General features: G+C 43.0%; 1 protein-coding gene across 1 annotated transcript in view; it reads right to left on the reverse strand.

The window, feature by feature from the left end:
• Window positions 1-17018, reverse strand: part of STX18 (syntaxin 18) — a 108115-nt gene extending 91097 nt beyond the window's left edge. Inside the window, exon 1 of the mRNA XM_061145524.1 lies at window positions 16767-17018. Coding sequence (XP_061001507.1) covers window positions 16767-16934 — 168 coding nt within the window. The 5' untranslated portion in view covers window positions 16935-17018. The remainder of the gene's footprint in view (window positions 1-16766) is intronic.
• Between the last annotated feature and the right edge of the window lie 4987 nt (window positions 17019-22005).

Here is a 22005-nt window from a genome sequence, read left to right on the forward strand (position 1 = left end):
GCACAATTTTGGAGCGATATACATCAATGGTCGGTCACCCACACCCACTGCCCTCTCCTGGGAACAGCTCCCCAGATTTCCTTGGAACATTCTCCCCCTGTTCTCAGCCATGTGTGACACTGCTCTGGTTGAAGAGCTGGGTCCTAAGCAGGTCTCTGGGGACGGGTTTAAGGAGCAGCATCCGCCTCAGCCCCAGGATTCCAGTGGGTCTCCCAGGAAAAGTGTTTCTCTCTTCCTCTGGGTGGGGCAGTCTGGCAAGCAAGCTGTGTGTGTGCAGCAGATCCATAGCCACCACAAAGCAGAGGCCTGGAGGGGTCTGGAGGGAGGTGCTAACACCACGAAAAGAGAGAGTGAGAAAAAAGGCTTTTGGTGACACTGTTTTGTCCCTGGGGCGCAGCCACACTGGAGGTTAAGTCGTATTACCAGACTTTTCAGTGATACAAACCAATAAATTCCCTTCCATCATTTAAGCTAATTTGCACTGGGTTCTCTGTAACTTGTAAGACTACTGATACAGCAAGTTAGCATTTGGGGAAGAAAATCAAGCTACACATTTGAAGAAATGCACTGAAAAAGGAAAAAAAACAAGGAGAGGGTGAGCATAAACCCCAACGGGGAGAAAGTTAACAGGAGATTCAAGATGTCTTCCTTTCCAGACAGCATTAATCAGGTACTTACAGGGGTATTCTATATGGTACATTTATGAAAAGAATAAAGTTTTATAAAGAGTTAGAAAAAGAAATAAAAAATAACAAATGCTTCTTTCTGAAAAGGCCTTTATGAGAAAAAGAAAAGGCTTTGGGATAATTTAATCTAGAGAAAGCAAGTCCTAGAGGCAATTTAACTTGTTGAAGGGTTATTTATAAGGAGGTGACTAAACAGCTGTTCTCCAATTTCACAGGGGAAAGAATGAGAGGAAATTGATTTACATTTCAGTATGAAGCAGAAGGCAGGCAAAAGGAAGAAGTGCTGGAGGGAGAACTGTTAATGGTGAAAAAAGCTAAATGAGAAACTGGATTTTTATGGCTTTTCGAAGATGGAAAATCACCCATGTTGATTCATTTAGCTCTGGGTCAAACTAGTAAACAAATATTTGAGAATGTTTTCGATTCATGTAGTCATATACCATGTACTGACTCCCCACGATGGGCCAGGCACAGGGCTGGGCGCTGGGAAGGCAAACATGAGTAAGATGGGTGACTGTCCCGCCTAATAGCTGCGGCCTGAGCTACCACTGAAGGAAATATTTAAAAGACATCCAATCACTCCGACCCTCTGCTTTTCCATCGCCCGTGCTCAAAAGTAACCAACGTAGTTTGGAAGACAATACAGCGGCACTTGGAAAGCTAAGCAACAATGCAATTATTAAATAACAATATGTGAATGCCTGTCGCTCTGCTAGACAGGGTACTGCCCGATTCATCTTCAAAAAGTAATGACAAGAACAAACAATAATGCACAGGCTGTCATAAGCCACACAGAGTTGCTGGGTTAACGAGTAATACAGGCAGCAAATGCTCTGAATTCAGAAGAGATTCCTCTTCTGCCCTTTCAGGATGGGTAGCATATGAGTTAAGTGAAGAGGAGTGAGCCGTCGAGGCAAGAGAAAGAGCAGGAGTTCCAGACAAGGAGACAAGAGAGCAGAAGAGCGTGTGAAGAGCACCCCTTGATTAAAGCTGGTGGATGGTACAGGCAGGTGTGGGATGTAAAACTGGAGAAGTGGGTGGGGCCAGCTTTATGAAGCCCTTTGAACACCAGCCAAATAACAGAATCCACCGTGTGAGGAAGGAGCAGTGAACACTTCTGAGCTCAGGAACATAATGAACGCGGCACCTTCTGCACAGTGGCGTGGCTCTGAGAGAGGGTGGAGGTGCGGAAGCCCTCAGAGCGTTGCCTCAGCTCAGGCGCAAGATGGTGAGGGAACGAGCCCACGTGGCGGTAGTGGGATAGAAGAGAGAGGGAGGAAATGCAAGGCCCTAGTTAACTTCACAAACACGTGCTGAACTCTGCACTGTGTTTGCAGGGGCTGGGAGCGGGACCCAGCCCCTGTCCTCCTGGGCCTGAGATTTCACCAGGCAGGGGAGGCCAGCAGAAGAGAAACTGAGACGAATGCAGAAATGGCTGAGCGGCCAGGAGGCTCTGACTCCTGCAGTTTTAGTCACCTGAGCTGAACAATAACAGAAAGTCAAAATAAAAACAGAAAAACCAATCCTCCCAAAGTATCACCTCCTCTGTGTATCTGAGAGATGCTGATTTTTTTTACTGCCAGTTGAGTCATGGAAAAGTATAGAAGCAATGTGTGTGTATTGACTGAACTGTACCAAGTAATGAATACCAAAAAGACTTCAGAAAAGAGAGAAAGTTCTTTTTTAGGACTGAAATGTTTCCAGATTTCATCCTTTGACACAACTGAGATACAGTCACAGATCTCCCACTTACCCACAGATAAGTATTTAGAAGCCTTCAGAAAATTCACCACCTCTCCTGATATCTCTTTTTTTTCTTCGTTCCCTTAATTTAATTTTGATTTAACTTCCTCTTGTCACTGCTTGCTTACAAATCACGGCCTCTATGTCTGGAGTCAATTAGGGCTATAAAGGACCCCACCACGCCTTCATCTAGGGACCCATTTATATATATTTTCTTATTTCAAGAGGTAGAGCTAAAAGCCTGTAACTCCCAAAGTTTCCAATTGACCATCACATTCTAGTCTTGGGAAAAGTATGTTTCTCTCCACAGTTAAGAAGATGACATCAAACTATACTTTGTAAGAATATTTCCTCTCCACCTGTATAAAGATGAATTGTGCTTTGGGAATTCATTTGCAAAAAATGGGTTGAGTGTGTATAATACATGCTTAATAGCAATAACATTAAAAAATCTATCATTTAAAATTAAATGTAATTTCCTTATTACTTTAATGGAATCCTTTGGAGTTGAAGTATTTAACTAGTCCCTCTCACATCAAGTATTCATTATATAATTCCCTCTTAATATTAGGTATATTAGGTATGTAAACTGTCCATTGACAGAATAAAAACACACATTTCACTGAAACAAAAATAGGAGAAAGACAAGGCAGATTGATTCAGAATCTGATAATGGGTTACAGATTCCATTCCAGTTCAGATTTATAGTCAAAATGCCATGAGAGTCATTTACCACCTCTAGTCTTTCAGGTCATTTCTGGAAGAAAAGTATGAACAGCCACATCACTAAGAGAAAATCTGTTTGAGCCTAAAATTCGTGACATTTCCCTATTGTAATGTTGAGGGAGAGAGAGAAAAAGAGAGAGAGAGAGAGAGAGAGAGAAGGAGAAAGTGTATCACCTTTAAAAGCTACCTTAAATAAAAAGGCAAAGATGAACCGTCCAACGTTCTGTCCACAGGGACGAATTCCCTTTGTCACAATCTTTCAGGGTCACCCCTGAGTGGAGCTGCAGTGCAATCCTGTCTATTGCTGGCTGGTACCAGACTATTTGCTAAACCCATCCTAACCCATGCGATGCTTGGCGTACATGGGTAAACAGTGCTAGGGCTGGTGGGCAGACACCTAACCTGAGTAGACACCTGGCCCTTGTGGACACAAAGCCCCACCACCCAGTTCCCAAACCAACTCTTGCCTCTTCCAGACCCCCAGTCTCCTGCTGGAGCCTCGCACTGACTGCACCCAGTCAGAAGCCAGAGAACAAGGACACCGGCCATGCGCTCCATACAGATGGGCCTCCATGCAGAGAGGAAAGGATGGACAGAGGCCAATGGGATCATATAGGGCACACCACACTGCCTACTTCTCACACTCTCTCCAGGTAAATGAGCTTTCCTCAGATTTTACCCATCGAGTGCTTTCCCCCTCCTGGAGCTTTTATCACATGTTCCATTCTGCATTTCCTCTCTCTGTTTCTACATGTGGAAAATCTGGGAGGCCCACCTGAATGTCATCTCTTCCATGACACCTTCCCTCCAAACTTACCCAAAAGCAATCTCTGTTCTCTGGATTACCAAAGTTTCTCTTGTGAAGATTTCTATAATTCCCTACGAGTATGTCTGATGAGTTTATCACTACCTGACATCAGTATTTTTTTCATCTGTTTACTTGTTTACTGTAAGTTTTCCATTAGACTATAAAGCTCCACAGAAGTAGGGATTTTTGTCTGTCTTATCTTTGCTCAGGTGGCTCAGTGGTAAAGAATCCACCTGCAATGCAGGAGATGCAAGAGACGCAGGTTTGATCCCTGGGTCGGGAAGATCCCCTGGAGTAGGAAATGGCAACCCACTCCAGTATTCTTGCCTGGAGAATCCCATGGACACGGGAGCCTGGCGGGCTACATTCCACAGAGCTGCAGACAGTCAGACATGACTTAGCACCCACACATCCCCAGGATCAAAACCAGTGCACAGCCTTACAGCACGTGCTCGATAAATATCTGCTGAATGAATGAATGCCTTCTTCTAGATTGTTAGCATATTAATGAGCAAAACAAAAGTCTCATTCATCTTCTGAGTCCAAACAGCAATCTAAGTACCTTCCTTGTTTATGGGCAGATACTCAATAGATATAAGCTGATAACAGAGCAGTTGCCATTTAATGAGCATCTCTAATGTACCAGATACAATGCTGGCAGTTTTCCATGAAATATCTCATTCAGCCCTCACAACTCTAAAATAGGTAGTGTGGCGGAGCCGTGCCTTCAGGATGAAGGCCCTCATTCCCCAGCCTCCAGAGAAACTGCCTGCTGGTGCCTCACAGCTGAGTCTCTCTCAGGCACTGTTCTCAGCAGAATGAAGCTGCTGCTCCCTGGGGAAGCCGTCTCCCTGGGGAAGCCCTCATCTGCCGACTGACCAGTGTCCCAAAGGCCTGGGCCCTTGCCTCACCGCAATGCTTCTGGAAAGTCAACTCAGCTTGAGTCCTCCATGGGACTCACTGGTGAATAAACAAATAAATAACAAACGACTGTCCCGACAACAGAAAAGGGAATGATACTTTCTCAGATGTATATAATGTATAAATTGGGTCTCCTTCCTTCTCAATGATTTCACTAACTAAAACCACAACTCTTTTCCCCTTTGCCCCAAACAGACCTCAACACTGCGTCTAAGAAATACACAGTTACTAGCAACTGTTGACTGAAAAAGAGTTTGCTTTGGAGGCAGCTGTATTTTCCCAAAAGCTAGTCAGGCAATTTCAAATACCCGTGATTTATATAGCAAAACATGTTCCCAAAGACAGCAGACGGTATGACAACATGCTAAGAGAAAACCACCAGAGAACCGACCAGCGCAATGCCAAGTGCAGCCCAGCTCCAAAGTCCCGGGACAGCACTCACGTGCACACACAATCCTGTATCGAGAGGTGTGTGCGTGGAGAGGTGGCAGGAACAGGGCGCAAGCCCATCAAGGTGACACCAGCCTGGGCAGGGACCTAACCTCCTGAACCTTGGTTTCTTTATGAGTAAAGGAACCTAACTTGCAAGGATAGCCAACCAAATGATAAAGCTCTTAGCAGAGTGCCAGCTAGAATAGGTGCTCAACAAGTGGTAGCTATTATTATCAGTTTATTATTTTTTAGAATGACAACCAGAAAGCTAAGACATCAATGAAACATTTGTGGATGATTTTCTTGTACAGGTTAAGAAAGTCTCAACTGAAAATCCAGCTGAGTTACAGGAAAATTACTCCCTTTACAAAAGATTTACCACAGACTTCCTTTAAACAGGGGCCCTCTCCGTTGTGCATTTAATATATAATTAGATACTGCTTATTCATGACATTTTTACAATCAAAAGATATTAATTCTTTTCCATTGCCTTTCACAGCAAATAAAAACTCATCGGCCTGGAGGTTTACTTGTTCTGTTTCTCATTTCAGGAGTAATATGTGCTCATTAAAGAAATTCAGAAAGATAGAAACAGAGAAATTAATCACTCATCATCTCATTAGCCAGAAACAGCCATTGTTAACATTTTAGCGTATTCTCTTCTAATCAATATTTCCATGCCTAGAGTTTTTTGATTTGGTATATACAGTTTTAATTGTATGTGGTTTTGGTAGTAACTTTTAAATATGAGCATTTCTTCTCATGCCATGACAAACTTCAGTATGCCATATTTACCTAATAATTTCTTATACTTGGGAATAATGCTATGGTGTCTCAGTGTAAAGGTCTTGTGAGAGCTGCCATCATCAAAATCAATGCCATTATCAAGTCCAGCTATGAATTTTTAAACTCAGAAAAACTTTTAGAAGATAGGTTAATTGTCATTTTCTTCAGTTTGGCTTTTACAAGTAAATCTTCAGTCCACCTAGAAATTTAATGTGTGCACAGTAAAAGATACGGACCTAAAAAAAAAAAAAAAAAAAAGCCTTTTTTCCAAAGTGCTAACCAATTATCCCCAAGTCACTGAATGAACCTTTTTATCACACACAAATAAATCATATATGATCTATATATGTATACATTCAGTTTTGGCTTTAAAATGTTTTAATAATTTGTAAGGCTAGTACACCCACCCCAACATGTATATTCTTCCACTCTTCCTCAAAAATTAATTACCTATTTACAGACATCTTCTTTTCTAGGTGAATTTCAAAACAACTTTCTAGACAAATTTCAGAATGACTTTCTGTTGGAATTTAGGTTAAAACTGCACTAAATCTGCAGATTAATTTAGGAATAACTGCTGTCTTTACAGCACTTCCTCCCTTCCACATACACAGTATGTGTTTCTATTTACTCAAGTTTTCTCTCTCTACAAAACTGTGAAGTTGTCTTCAAATGGGGCATTTACATTGCTTATTAAGGTTATTTCTAGACGTGCTTTTTGTTACTACCATAAATGATTCCACTAGATTTTAAGTGGTCATTAGATTTGGATGGCCACTGATTTTTGTACATTTATCCTGTATAAAAACTCAGGAGGCGTCCTATAGTCTGTAGGCCATAAAGCACCTCCCCAAGTTTGTTTCACGCCGCCAACCAAGCAGCAGCTAACTGGCCCAGTTATCCAGTGTCCTTGCTGTCACAGAAATGCACCACACTCATGCTCACCACCTACCAGTTTTACTTGCCCTTCAAGGCTCTGGTCCCATGTCAAAGTTGTCCTGATTAGCCTGCTCCTCATTATCACCTACCTACCCTTACCCTATTTCTATTCCCCCTACGCCCAGCACTGAAATAAGTTCTAATATACTTAACATTTCCCCCAAAATTAGGGATCATTTTTTTTTTATCATATTAGGGCATCCGATTCTTTATATTTGAGAAAAGATTAAACAGAAAACAAGTGAAATGATATACACTTTGCCTTTCCTCTTAAGAGTTTATAAATTTGAAACAAATTTGGTAAAAATGTACTATTTGTTTAAAATAGTGATAAACTAAAAGCAGCCTAAATAGCTTTCAACAGAGGTTCAGGTAAATAAGTTATGGAATATAATTATTTTTTTAGGAAAGAGATTTTTATTCTATAGTGTTATTTTTAATGGTTATGCAGCCAACTCAATTGGCAGCAAGAACAATATGTATTGACATCGAAAAATTAAGGCAAGATAAGGCAAAAAAAAAAGAGAGTGGGGCTAGAAAACAGCATTGTAGAAAAATTCTGTTGTTTTTTTTTTTAAATAAGAAAAATGCCTGAAAAAAATATATACCAAAATTAAAACAGTGGTTATTTCTGGCCACAAGTAGTATATGTGAACTTCACTTTCTTTTCTATTTGTTCAATGAGCATTTACTATTTTCATAGTTAGATTTCAAAATCAGTCAACTTCAAAAACATGCCCCACTAATAAAACCCATTACAAGAGTACATAATCACTACTAAATCAAATACATTTGTGGAAACATACCAAATGAGAACTCTGAAAAACAAATTTTTTTTCTTTTTATCTAGGTGGAAAATTCGAAGTACACAGAAAGTCAGGGAGGAATACCACAAGGTGCTGGGCAGTTACAATTGTAAAAGTATTTAAAAATATATTCTGGGACTTTCAGAAAGAAGAGTACTGATCATGGAAAGATCCTTAATGATAATCTAGTGAAAGTTCCTCATTAAACAAACAAGTAAAGTGGGGGGGGGGAGGGCAGGGAAAGCAAACAAAAAACTAAAAATAGAGGTTAGGTAAGTTCTCCAAGATCAGATAATTAATTATTGGCAAAGTCTGAAAGTATTTACAACTCAAAACTTATGCTTTTTAATTCCTTTCTCAATTTCTCCCAGCCAAGATATGCAGCAATCTGTCATTTCTACTTAGGCTATAAAAAACAAACGTTGATTTTAACCAGGATTTTCTCATCATGTGTCCAAAAAAGTGAACAGGAATGTGTACAATATTATGAAATGAAAAGACTCACTTCTCTTGGTTAAATATAGCTTACGAGCTCCGTAAGAAAGTTTTGACAAATAGGCGTATGTTAGACTGTGGCAAGTAGAGGGCAGATTCTAGTATTTACAGACTCTGAGAACCTGAAAGTCTGGAAGTAAAAAGTACTACTGAGTTTAAAATTACAAGTGTGCGGCAAGATTTTCATATCTGAGTTATATGAATTCATTCAACACATTATACTTTCACTTCTCTGGTTTATTCACTTTCTTTTAGAGGATTCAGAAGGGGCCTCTTCTTACATCAATTTTAAAGTTAATATGTTTAAAACACAGGAAGTTTTTCATAACACAAGCCATAATTAACCACTGTAAACGTCACTGATACTTTGTCCACCAGAGGGAGCCCATAACGATTTCCACGGAGCAAGAAACCTCAAACATCAAGTTCATATGAATTCCAGAATCATGTTATTCATAATACAATCAATATTATAAAATCAATTAATGATATTATACTTCTATCCCTCTAAACAGAGAAAAATTAATTGAGATCAGGTATGTAAAGCCCTCAACAGAGTTCTGGACCTACAGAAGCTCAAAAATAATTGACTTTCCAAAATTTGGATCCTTCTGAGTATTAGTTATAGCACTCAAAGTAAATGAACAATCTGGTATTCTGTCTTGTACACAAGCTGATGTGAGCTCAGTTGATACCTGCCCTGAAAATGGTTCTGTCCTCGGTATGCTGACAAATCTGGTTCTCAAGTCTGCAAGACAGAAATCAGACTCTGGAAGGAAGAATTCATTCCAAAGGTCACCCTGAGAGGACCTGTTTGGGCAGCCCTATCCTAGTAGGTGATACACTGAACTGTTTACCTGCCAATGACGAACTGAGAAGAGAGGGAACTCTGACCCTTTCCAGATTTCTCTTGGAATAAAGAAGAAAGTTAACTGACGACTACCCCAAGAATCAAACTTCTACAATATGTTTGTAGAATACATAAGTGATACAATCATTACCACAAAGATGAATTTCTTTCAAGAATAAAGAAAGCACAATTGAGAACAAGTCTGTATAAGAACCTGGAGTCTAAATGTAAAAGTCGCTCAGCCGACTCTTTGTGACCCCATGGACTATACAGTCCGTGGAATTTTCCAGTCCAGAATACTGGAGAGGGTAGTCTTTCCCTTCTCCAGGGGATCTTCCCAACCCAGGGATCGAACCCAGGTCTCCCGCATTGCAGGTGGATTCTTTACCAGCTGAGCCACAAGGGAAGCCCCTAATGGGCCCTGCTGAATAGCCCCATCTACAGTCTGGTGCCGTGGACTTGCCTTGTGTCTGCTGCCATAATGAGGCACAGCCCAGTGTTCGCTGGATTTGTGAGGTAATGGCTGGGCACATGTACTAGGTGTCTATTTTAAAGATTCAACCATCTCCAAGTTCTAAGTATGACACAGCTAGAGGACCCCACTGGGTTCCAGCTATGCTCTCCAACCCAGCTTTTCCAAGAAGCAATGCCACTGGGGAGTCACCCACCACCTGTTGTTTCAATGGGCTTCCCTGGTGGCTCAGTGGTAAAGAATCTGCCTGCAATGCGGGGGACCTGGGTTCAAACCTTGGTTGGGAAGATCCCCTGGAGAAGGGAATGGCAGCCCACTCCAGTACTCTTGCCTGGAGAATTCCATGGACAGAGGAGCCTGGTGGGCTACAGTCCATGGGGTCACAGAGAGTCAGACATGAGTGAGCGACTAACACTTTCACTGTTGTCTCAATAAAACTTCAATGTCCACTGGGCTCCGTGGATCTATTCTCCACTGTTTAGAACTGAGAAAGCAAAGCTATGAGTAACTGGCATCCTACTCTAACTTTGAAGAAAACATGGTATCTATCACCATGAAACTTTCCAACTAGAAAGCTGGGAATTGTTCTACCTCTTCTTTCTAACCCCACCAACTGCTACATTTTTAAAAGATCTACTTCCTAGATATCTCCTTCATCCGGTCATTACTCTATCCACTAGCTCATCAGCTCTCACCTGGATCATGGCAATAGCCTCCTAATGAGCTTTTCTATGTCAGTTGTGTTAACACTCCAAACCCATCTGCAATATTGCTGATCATCTTAAAATACAAATATGAACTTTCCTGCCTCTGCTCACATAGTTTAGAGCATAAAGTCCAAATTCCTCAGCACTGCTGACGATGCTGTTGCCCAAGGTCTGGCCAATGTTCTATCTGTCACTATAGCACAAAAGCATCCATAGCCTAAAATGAATATGATCGCATTCCACTGAAACCTCATTTATAAAAACTGGCTGCGGCTGGATGTGGCCTGTGGCCCAAAGCTGGCTGACCTCTGCTCTAACCTAATCCGACACTGCCTCTTCTTCTGCCTCCCCGGCCCTCTCCCAGGCCCCTCCAGGAAAGGGCTCCAGCCACACATTGCCCCTGCTCCCCTAGTCACCCTGATCCTAAATACCAGTGTCCTCACTCACATTCCCCCCTCTGCCAGGAAGGCGATTTAACCCCCTTCTTTGCCTGGTAGGATGGTTCTTGTCCTTCAAAGTCCAGTTCGTTTTTCCACTGATTCTCCCTCAAGGAGCTTTAGTTACCCTTCATCTGTATTTTCTAAAAGTCAGGGCTAGTTCTCATAATTTTTTAATATCATCACAATGGCTGACACGTATCAGGAGTCCAAAGATTACAGGAGATGGAATAAACCAATTAGTATTGAATAAGTGTAACTGCAAAAACTACAGTCTTCATAAGCCCTGGAAAAATTCATAAATGCAGTCCCCACAAAGGGCTCACTATTTATATCATGAAAAGTCTCTAGCACTGAGTTCCATTTACAGTATACACTTGGTTATTAAGATCTGTAAAAACACAGCATCATGAAGTTAAAAGAGGCCCTGAAGAACATTAACACAGTGAGATTGTGTCTCTCTGAGCCCTACAGGTGGGTCCAAAGGGGATCCTCAAGGAGAAGGGGGAATGGTGGAGAGGCAGGCTGACTCATTAACTTCGCTGTTCCTAAGCCCTCTCATCACAGCCTTAGACAAAACAGCTCTTTATATCAGTTGCAAAGGAATTCTGCATTAAGTTTTTAAAAGTCTATATGATTTAACAGACTATGTTGTTTAGAGCCTGCCTCCTAAATTTATACTTGTCTCCTGATCTATTCGTGTCCTGTGTGGCCCTATCTCAAGCTTCTCACTGACCGTAGACCTGTTGCCTGATACTGCTTCTTTGAACCATGCTCTCCTCAACTGACACTCTGTTTAAGAAGGACTATACTCAATCCTTGAATAAAGTCTATTTCCAGCTACTCTGGATAATAATCCTGTTCCCAGCTTCACTTATGGCTCCAAAGACTGGCACACAAAGTCAACACTACATCTCAGAAGAAAACTGAGAAGGACCTGGGGTATCAATGTCTGGTGTTACAGTTGTCACTTCTACTTGAGTTGTTGTGGTATGTACATGTCCGCTTCTCCATTTGACTATAACCTCTTTGAGGCAGGAACTAAATCTTAATAATAAAAGCTACTATTTATTCAATGTTTACTCCAGACACTGGATTAAGTGTACGTGCTTGCCTGTCGGTCACTCAGTCATAGCCGACTCTGCAACCCCACGGACTATGGCCCACCAAGCTTCTCTGTCCATGGTATTTCCCAGGTAAGAATACTGGAGTGGGTTGCCATTTCCTCCTTCAGGGCATCTTCCCAACCCAGAGACAGAACCCGAGTCTCCTGCATTGCAGGCAGATTCTTTACCATCTGAGTCACCAGGGAAGCCCCTAAGTATACATACATGCTATATAATATTAAGGAGTCATGTCAGGCTCACACGTTTTCTGGAATTGGAAGGAGCCTTAGACAGAGATCAACCAGCTCCAAAATTCAAAGCAAAGTGACATAATAATATATAACATTCATTCATTAATTCAAGAAACATTTACTGAGAACCTATCCTGCACTGCTCTAAAACCTAAGGAGTCTTTGTTTTCATGAAGTATATGTTCCAGTGGATAAAAAGGTCAATGGATACACAGTATGTTAGATAACAGGAATAAAGCAGAGTAAAGAGAAAAAAGATGCTACTTCACTCAGGGCAGTGGAGGAAGGGGTCACTGAGGCAACACATGAGCAGAGGCCTAAAGACCAAACCACGTGGCACCAAGGAGAGAACTGCTCCAGGTCGAGGGAATACACACAAAGGTCCTGAGGTGGGGATGTGCCTGGAGGGTGTGAGGACAGCAAGGAGGCCAGAGCAGCTGGAGCAGAGTGAGAGGAAGGGCGCTCGGGATGGGAGCAGGGAACAGACCATTTGCCTTTGGGCTGCTGTAAAAAGTCTGATTTGAAGTCAGGAACTCAAGATAAAAATAAAAAATAAATGACACTTAGCTTTCACAAAAGCAATGTATAATAAAGAAAAACTCACCTGCATGCCTAATCTGAGAACAGAATTCCCAATAAATACTCAGAGCCACTGTTTATCTTAGGTGTAAATAAGTTATCTCTGCTTTATAAGAAACTGCTACAGTCATAGCCTAAGCTGTCAGTTTTACCAAGGTGGACACTGAGGCGCAGAAAGACTAGGTGGTCTGCCCCTCGTGGCTGAATGTGGGCCAGGACACAGGTCTCCTGACGTCCCGTAGGCTGGCTCCCGCTGTTCGTGCACACTCAGTTTGGCTGCTTAGAGGCGTCTTGGTTTACTGCATGTTGCTTCCCCTGGCCTCTGTAACTTTTATAAATAAGAGAATGAAAGAGCTGCCCCCTAGGAGGCACCTCCAGATACATTCCCGCATGAAGCCTGTCAATACAAACTCCCACAATTCTAGTTTTTTCTTCCCCATGGAGCTGAAGACCAGGCAGGTAACGTGAAAGCAGGTCAGACACTGTGCTAGGGACTAGAAAGAACATCTGCGTTGGTTTTGCCTGCTCAGTATCCCTTACTCCCTGATTTTTAGACACAGTACTCCCTTTTCCAAGATTCTGGTGGGGCAGCCCTAACAGCATTCAACCCATCTATTGGCCAAGCCATAAGGAGGGCTTCCCTGATGGCTCAGATGCTAAAGAATCTGCCTGCGATGCAGGAGACCTGGGTTCAATCCCTGGGTAGGCAAAATCCCCTGGAGAAGGGAATGGCAACCTACTCTAGTATTCTTGCTTGAAGAATCCCATGGACAGAGAAGCCTGGTGGCCTGCAGTCCATGGGGTCACAGTCAGACACGACTGAATGACTTCCTAACGAGGGCTCAGGACCCAGGCAGAACCAACTAGAGTCCTTTACTGGACTTTTACAGGTAAGAGCTAAAGAAAGAAGCTCCTTCCTGTGTTTCGCAGGTATACGAGCCAAAACATTCCTATTTTCCTTAGGTTAGTTTACACAGTGCTGGGTGCTCAGTTGCTCAGTCATGTCTGACTCTTTGAAACCCCATGGACTGTAGCCCACCAGGCTCCTCTGTCCATGGGATTTTCCAGGCAAGAGTACTGGAGTGGGTTGCCATTTCCTCCTCCAGGTAGTTTATAAGAGGTTACCCTTACTTGCAACCAGAACAATTCACACTCATGCAAGCACTTGCACACATTTTCTCATTTCACATGCATAACCACCTTATCAAGTTGCTATGATTCACTGTATTTTAGAAGTGAGGAAATTGTGGTTAAATAACTTTCCCAAGGTCTTTCAGTAAATAAGAGGCGTTCAAATTCAGGTCTTTCTGCTCCAAATCTTATTCAGTATCCAGTTATGAATTCAGTATTAATTCAGGAAGAAGAAACTCAACTAAGGAATTTTTGGTTTAAAATTAAGAGTGGAAATGTATGCGTGGCATGGGAAATAAGCAACATTCAACTGGGGTCAAAGGACCTGGCTTCTTCCTCTGGCTCTGCCCTTTGACCTCATTAATTATTACTCTGGGCAAGGCAAGGCATTTTACTTACCTGAATATTAGTTTGCCCATCTACAAAATGAGAAGCCTGAACAACACGAACTTCAGGTCCCTTTAAGTACTAAAAAGAAACAAAGTCCATGGTTCTGCTTTAGGCATACATATTCTATTTTTACTATTAATATATAGTAGATAGGATGTCAGTAAATTTCAACTTGAATATCAGATCCAACAACTGATAATAGCTGCCTGGGGCAGTGTTGCACAGGATTCTGAGCAATAGGGATCTGCTGGGAAATTAACACCAGCTTTCACGGTCCCAGAGAGGGGAGAGAGAGGAAGAGCTGCCCACTTGCCACACATTTGCTATCGCGGATAGTTTCACCTCGACAGAGGAAAGCTGCTGTCTCCTCTAGTGATGCTATTAGCACCTGCACAAGATTTTCAGATTCCTTTATGAATTGACTTGGTTTCCCTTTGCAAGAAAGAATGAAAGTACAAGAGAGGTAAGTGGTGTAAGGAATAAAGTTTCATGACACTGATGAAAATACATCTAAATGGCCTACCTGGAATCAGGGTAGGGGGTGAAAAGGAACAATAATAATCATTATAGCTCTTTACGATATGTACAAGGTCTCATAAGATCCTAATAATTAGCTTACCAGTTAAGTACGGTATTATCATGCCCATTTTATAGAAAAGGGATGTGAGACACAGGTAACAGGACTTGCTCAAGTCACCCACTTCTAAGTAGCAGACTGGAATCCAGTTCTTCTAAATTTAAGACCCAGTTTCTACTCCCAAGATCCCCATTAATCCCACTGTCCAAATGAGTCAAGCTCACATTGCCAAGAGCCATAATTATCACTGTTTGGAGTTGTTCAGCTAAGAAAAATTCCTCCTCCCAGAATCTGAAATGCCATTACTAATCTGTAATTCAACCAGTAGACACATATTGAGTATAAATAAGTTGAGCATAATGTTACCTAGCTTCACACCTTTGTACACACTGTTCTCTTAGCCTCAGAGGCCCTTCTCCACCCTGTCTGCATTGGAACCAACAACTCTCCCTACAAGATTTGTTTCAGGCATCATCTCCTCAGTAAAGCCTCTCTTGGCCCTGAGGTTTAACTGAACACACTCTCCTTTGTGTCCCACATGACATCAACAAGGCTTTGTGACATTTCTTTTGGTAATATGCCTGCCCACCATTCCTTTTAAATCACATTATTCTAACACAATGGTGGTCAGAAAGTAGGCACTTAATAGATGCTTTCTGATGGACTGAATATATACATCTGAACCAACTTTCCTTCCAAGGCTTGAATATCCTTTGCACACTGCTACTCCCTAATTCATGCATACATATATTCATGGAAAAATGTGACTGTCTACAAAGCACCAGACACTGCATGCACTGTGTATCAAACAGAAGTGGATTTACCATGAAGTTTAAGCCTCAGGGCCCCTCCCGTGCACCTCCCAAAGCTCTGAACCTTTTATTGTGACTTTGGATTTTTATTTCTTAAAGAAGACAGACAGAACTGTATAAGCTTCAAGCTCCACAAAAACTAGATCCATCCTTGGTGGCAAGGATACAAAAGTGAACCTGGCAAACTTTCTCTCTCCCCTTACAGAGTTTCCAGTGTAGCGGGCAAGACAGACAACCATTTGTTCATTGATTCCTTCAACAAACATTTACTAAGCAATGTTAGGAGTCAGGCTTTGGGGATTCTGCGGTGAAGTCAACACTATTCCTGCCCTTAAGGAGGAGGTCACGGCTCTCCTGAACGAAAGTCGGCTGTATTCAGGAAACAGAAAGGAATTTAGATGACTGGAATAGAGCATGCTTGTGAAAGATCACCCTAAAAACTAGTCGGTTCCTAGCCTGAGTCCTGATCTATTGCGAGAAGCAAGGGGGAGTAAGAGATCAGTTGAACGCGATCTCGAGGCGGGGCAAGGAAGGGGAAGGCGATGAGACGACTAAACCAAACAAGTAATACACCGCGGTCAGTGCTGCGACAGGAAAGCAGAGGACTATGGCGGAAGCCTCGCCGGCGTTCAGGTCTGCAGAGTGACAGCGAAATCATTACCTCACGAAGCAGCCCATGAACTTGACAGAGTTCCGAGTTCCCAACATGCGTCCCCATTCTTCGACCTAAAGTGAAGTGAAGTTTGCTCTTTATGAGTCCATGGACTGTAGCCTACCAGGCTCGCTCCTCCGTCCATGGAATTTTCCATGCAAGAGTACTGGAGTGGGTTGCCATTTTCCTTTCTCCAGGGGATCTTACCAACCCTGGGATCGAACCTGGGTCCTCCCGCATTGAAGGCAGACGCTTTACCGTCTGAGCACCAGGGAAGACCCAAGACTGTTAGTTTCCCAAGACAGGCGTCAGCTCTCCGGGACCAACTCTCCCGCTCCCCTCTTCACACCACCCTCCCCAGGCTCTTCTTTGACACATTGCTCTACCGGACACAGACAGTGCGGTTTGGGGTCCGCGCCCCCAGCTCTCCAGCCCGCCGTTTCCATAGCAACCAGCTCACCACTTCGCGCGCTCGGCTGGAGAAGTCGCCCTTGGGCCTCGGGCTCCGGCGAAACAGCTCGTCGCGGCTGCCCTCCACCCCGCCGCCCACTGCCACTCCCAGTGCTTTGTTGCGCGTCTTCACGGTCTTGACGCTGGCCCTGAACAGCAGTGTGATGTCCACCGCCATGGCGACCCGCACCCACTCTTGCCCCACCAGGCCGGCCCACGTCAGCAGCCGGCGACCGCGGCGCGACGACCCGGCAGCTGGAGGACCGTTCCGGTGTCCGCACCCCTCCGCCCGACAACAGCGATGCGAGAAAAACAGTTCCGCCTCGCGCGGGGCTGCCGCGGAGAGAGGAGAAAGGTTCCGGCCTCCCGCCGCGGGCGTGGACCCGTTCCCTCGGCGACGGTTATACCAGAGCCACTTTTTCCTCCCGGCAAACCTCGGCGGGCTTGGCTGCGCGAGGAAAGGTCCCGGAGTCCCGAGCTCCCCGAGCCCGCTTGCGGCATGTAGGCCCCGGGAACTAAGGGATCGGGAAGCTGGATCCTTTCTCGTGGCTCCGGGCATTACCTGAGCCCGGCCGCGCGGGTTGCCGGGGGACAGGAGGCGACCCAGCCTGACCCAGACCTCATCGACCCACCTTGTGCGGGACCGAAGCACATGGATGGTGACCATCTGGGTGCAGTAAGTGGTAGAGCAGATCAGGTGTGCAGGGCACAGAACTAGAGCCCTTTCTTTTACAGTCTTCACCCACCTGATCTGTAAAGTGAAGCCAGCACCTTCCTCAGTGTTAGTGTGAAAGTTATGCGAGATAACACGTGCAGTGTTTTGGCATTTCTTGAAATAAAAAGGCGCTAACTCCTTGGGAGAAAAGTTATGACCAACTTAGACAGCATATTAAAAAGCAGAGACATAACTTTGCCAACAAAGGTCCGTCTAGTCAAGGCTATGGTTTTTCCAGTAGTCATGTATGGATGTGAGAGCTGGACAATAAAGAAAGCTGAGCGCTGAAGAATTGATGCTTTTGAACTGTGGTGTTGAAGACTCTTGAGAGTCCCTTGGACTGCAAGGAGATCCAACCAGTCCATCCTAAAGGAAATCAGTCCTGAATGTTCATTGGAAGGACTGATGCTGAAGTTGAAACTCCAATACTTTGGCCACCTGATGCGAAGAGCTGACTCATTGGAAAATACCCTGATGCTCGGAAAGATTGAAGATGGGAGGAGAAGGGGACGACAGAGGATGAGATGGATGGCATCACCAACTCAATGGACATGAGTTTGAGTAAACTACGGGAGTTGGTGATCAACAGGGAGGCCTGGCATGCTGCAGTTCATGGGGTAGCAAAGAGTCGGACATGACTGAGCAACTGAACTCACTCCTTGAGACCAATGACAGTTAGTTACCTTTATTAGTGATAACATTATTTCTATCATTCTTGTTACTAACTACAGTGGGGAAAGCTCTATAGAGAAGGCATCACTCTATAGAGAAAGCAGATTTGAAGAATGAGTAGGAATTTATGAGTTAGAGACAAAGATGGAAGAGTTTGGCTGGTTTCTGTTCATCCTCATGTATGCTTTTTTAAGTTGACTGCACTTTAGTCAATGAGTTCTTTCTACAGTTTGGTTCAAGGTTCAGATTTAATTCAGGGTCTCTTTGGTTTCATCATTTGTTTTCTTTTTGAGAGGATGCGCAACTAGAATATGTATTAAAATGTGGTTGTCATAGTGGTAGGCAAAATAAAAATTATTTTCATACCAAGACATTATTTGTCTTTTAGTTCTTATTCTTGCATGAACTGTGCACAGTTAGGTTTCCTAGAGGCTGGGTGGCTTGTGATGTTACAAAACACTGTGCAGAACAGCTGTATTCTATTAAGTCAAACTTTAAAAAAGAGATTTGCAAAAATCTAAAACAATTCTAAGTTGTTTTGGTAATATGTTTCACACACACACAAAAAATGTCACTTGTGTTAAGATGTATGCATTCTTTGTTTTTAACTGAATGAATATTTGAAAGTTTTGTTTTCATTTCTAATACGGTAGGTATCTATAACTAAAACCCACATCGACACAAGTAGTTTTTGGGAGCCCTTAGTAATTTTTTAAGAGTGTGAAGGATTGCTGAGACCAAAAGTTTAAGGCCCTCTGTGTTAAATAAGTTGCTCACAAATAGATGTCAAGAAAGTCCATAAGTACCTGAAAGGAAGAGGGAAAATAGTATTTGAAACCCAAACTGCAGCCACTTCAGCCCTCCTCTATGACGAAAATAAATTTTCATACGGCTTTCTTCTGCCAACAGAGTAAGGGAGAGAAATTGAGAAAGGAATTACAAAATCTCTACCAATGATTCCATCTCGCAGAAACTGCCCCTTGTTTTATCTAGACATTGAGTCTCTGGCTTCTGTGAAGGTAAGCCTGGGGCAGAGTAGAAGCAAAGAAGAGTTAAAGCACCCTGCGTAAGAAAATGAACGGGATTGAATTAAGAGTAAGAGGGAGGAACCAGAACCCAGGCAAGGGCCAGGAGAGGAGAGAGTAAGCCCATTGCATGGGGTTTTTGAGTGGGAGGGGGCCGAACTACAAGCCTTCAGTGAGTAGTGTGTTGGGGTCGGGTTTTTTGGTTAAAAGTTCTGGAGAAAAGTCTAAGTTTTTCTGTCCGTATTTGCAAAGAGCAAAGGAGATTATGGAGATGAGACCCAAGTGAGCTCAAAACATCAGACTCTAAAGCCACAAGTGACCACAAGCACATCAAATTCCTAGAAAAGTTACAAAGATCTTTTGTATCCCACAGGCCATGGGATGAAAGATGTTGCATTTTTATTATCTTATTTTACTCCTCTAACCTCAAAGAGCAAGGTCACTTCAGTTGACCATAGACTTAATAACTATTCAAAACTTCCTAAAGCCAAGAGGAGATGTGGATAAGGAAGAACAGAAGCATAGTGCAAGTGTATTACAAACTGCTGAGTGTGAAATGGTACCTAAATTATGTTTCAGTTGTAACAATGCTTCATTCATTAGGCTAGGCTCTCTTCTCTTGAAAAACAGTGAGGTATATTGAAATTCTTGAAGATAATCAATAGTTCCCTGTAACAGCACCCTCCATACAATGAGGATAGATGAAGGCAGCTTAGAATCATTTGGGGCTCTCATAAAAGTCATTAAATGCAGCCTCTGCCAAAAAGAGGGTAATCTGGCCCATCCAGATACCCAGGTCCTGACAGAACTGTGCTGTGAGTGAGAAAGTAGACTTGCTGTCAGCCACTGAGGCTTTGCCACTGTTGCATCCTTTATAAAGATGTTGGTTTCATTGCCCTACCACCCTAGTGAGCAGGCATTACTGCTGTATGGAGGGTGCTCAATGCCTGGAAGTATAAATCCCTACAAGGCAATACAGAGAAACCAGTTTTCTGTGTCCGTGAAATCATAGACTTGCCACAGTTACTATTAATATATAAACAGTAACTGGAAACCATCTGTTTTATTGTTCAGTCACAGTCTTGGTCCCTCCGAGGGGAGGATTATAGCTCCTTGGCCTATTGATGACTAACATGATCGGGTAATTCCTTTTAGCTTTGAAAAGTGACATGTGTTGGTTCTGGGCAGCAAATTTAAGAGTTAACATGTGATACACTGTTCTCTCTTCTCCCTCCATCATGGCAATCTGTGACATACTGCTGGGTTATGAGCCTGAGTCCCTGAGTAAAGAGGACGCAGAGCACAGCCAACCAGGGACGTGTGCCGGCAGTGAGAAGTAAACCTTTGCTCTTGTCCACGGAGATGTGTGCTTGTTTGTTGCTGTAGCATAATTATCTTATCCTAACTGATACAGCCTGTATCCGGATATCTTGTAAAATAGTCTGTAGGGTGCATTCATCACTTACAATCATTACAGCGTTATCTTTCAGTAGGTAAAGGACAGAGAGGAAGAACCTGTTAGGTTATACCTAGATCTAACTAACAGGACATGAGTTTGAGTAGGCTCCGGGAGTTGGTGATGGACAGGGAAGCCTGGCATGCTGTAGTCCATGGGGTCACAAAGAGTTGGACGTGACTGAGCACTGAACTGAACCAATAGGAAAGACCTGATTAGGAGGATTAGAGTGACAAACCCTGGAAGGCTGGCCATGTCATGGTGGAACTCACAATGCCAAGAAGAGAGAACTTGGAGAATGTGTGTTTTCACTTTAGGATGTGGACCTAAACAAATTCATCAAAAAATATTTATTCTCAGGGGCTCTAAAAAGTACCATGACTCTAGGTATGGGAAGCTCAAAGAATAAACTTTTGTTCCTAAGAAAGAACCTTGTTAAAGAAGTCAGGATGATGGAGAAATTGGAACCCTTGTACACTGTTGATTGGTGTGCAGAATGGTGTAGTCACTATGGAAAACAATGCGGAGTTTTCTCACAACATTAGAAACAGAACTACCATATAAGCCAACAATTCTAATTTTGGATATTTAGCTGGAAGAATTGGAATATCAAAGAGATAGTTATACTTCCATGTTCATAGCAGCACTATTCACAAGCACTCAGACATGGAAGCTATCTAAATATCCATTAATAGATGAGTGGGTTCAAAAAAGGAACATGATATATACATACAGTGGAATATTATTCGGTCTTAAAAAAGAAGTAAATCCTGCAATATACAACAACACAGATTAAGCTTGAAGACATTATGCAAAGTGAACCAGGCCATTTCACAGAAGAATAAATACTTCATGATTGCACTTATATGATGTATCTAAAATAATCAAGGGCTTCCCTGGTGGCTCAGATGGTAAAGAATCTGCCTGCCAATTCAGGAGACACAGGCTCAATCTCTTGGTCAAAAAGATCCCCTGGAAGAGGAAATGGCTACCCACTCCACTGTTCTTACCTGGAAAATCCCATGGACAGAAGAGCCTAGTGTGCTGCAGTCCATGGGGTCACCAAGAGTTGGACATGACTTAGTGACTAAGCAAGAATAACAACAACACAGTCAAACCCAAAGAAGGAGAGAAAAGAATAGTGGTTGCCAGCGGCTGGGGAAGGGGGCTTGCTAATTAACAGGTATAAATTTTTAGATACACAAGATAAATAGGTTTCTGAGAACTGCATCACTTTTCTTAAAACCCATCATTTGACACCCGCTCTGCTCCTCCCTCTTCTATGTTTAAGAACTCTTGTGATTATATTGGGCTCACCCAATAGTCTGAGATAATCTCTGTATCTGGAGGCCAGCTGATTAACAACCTCAATTCTATCTGC

This window comes from Dama dama, chromosome 6 (assembly GCF_033118175.1).
Source record: "Dama dama isolate Ldn47 chromosome 6, ASM3311817v1, whole genome shotgun sequence".
Lineage (NCBI taxonomy): Eukaryota > Metazoa > Chordata > Mammalia > Artiodactyla > Cervidae > Dama > Dama dama.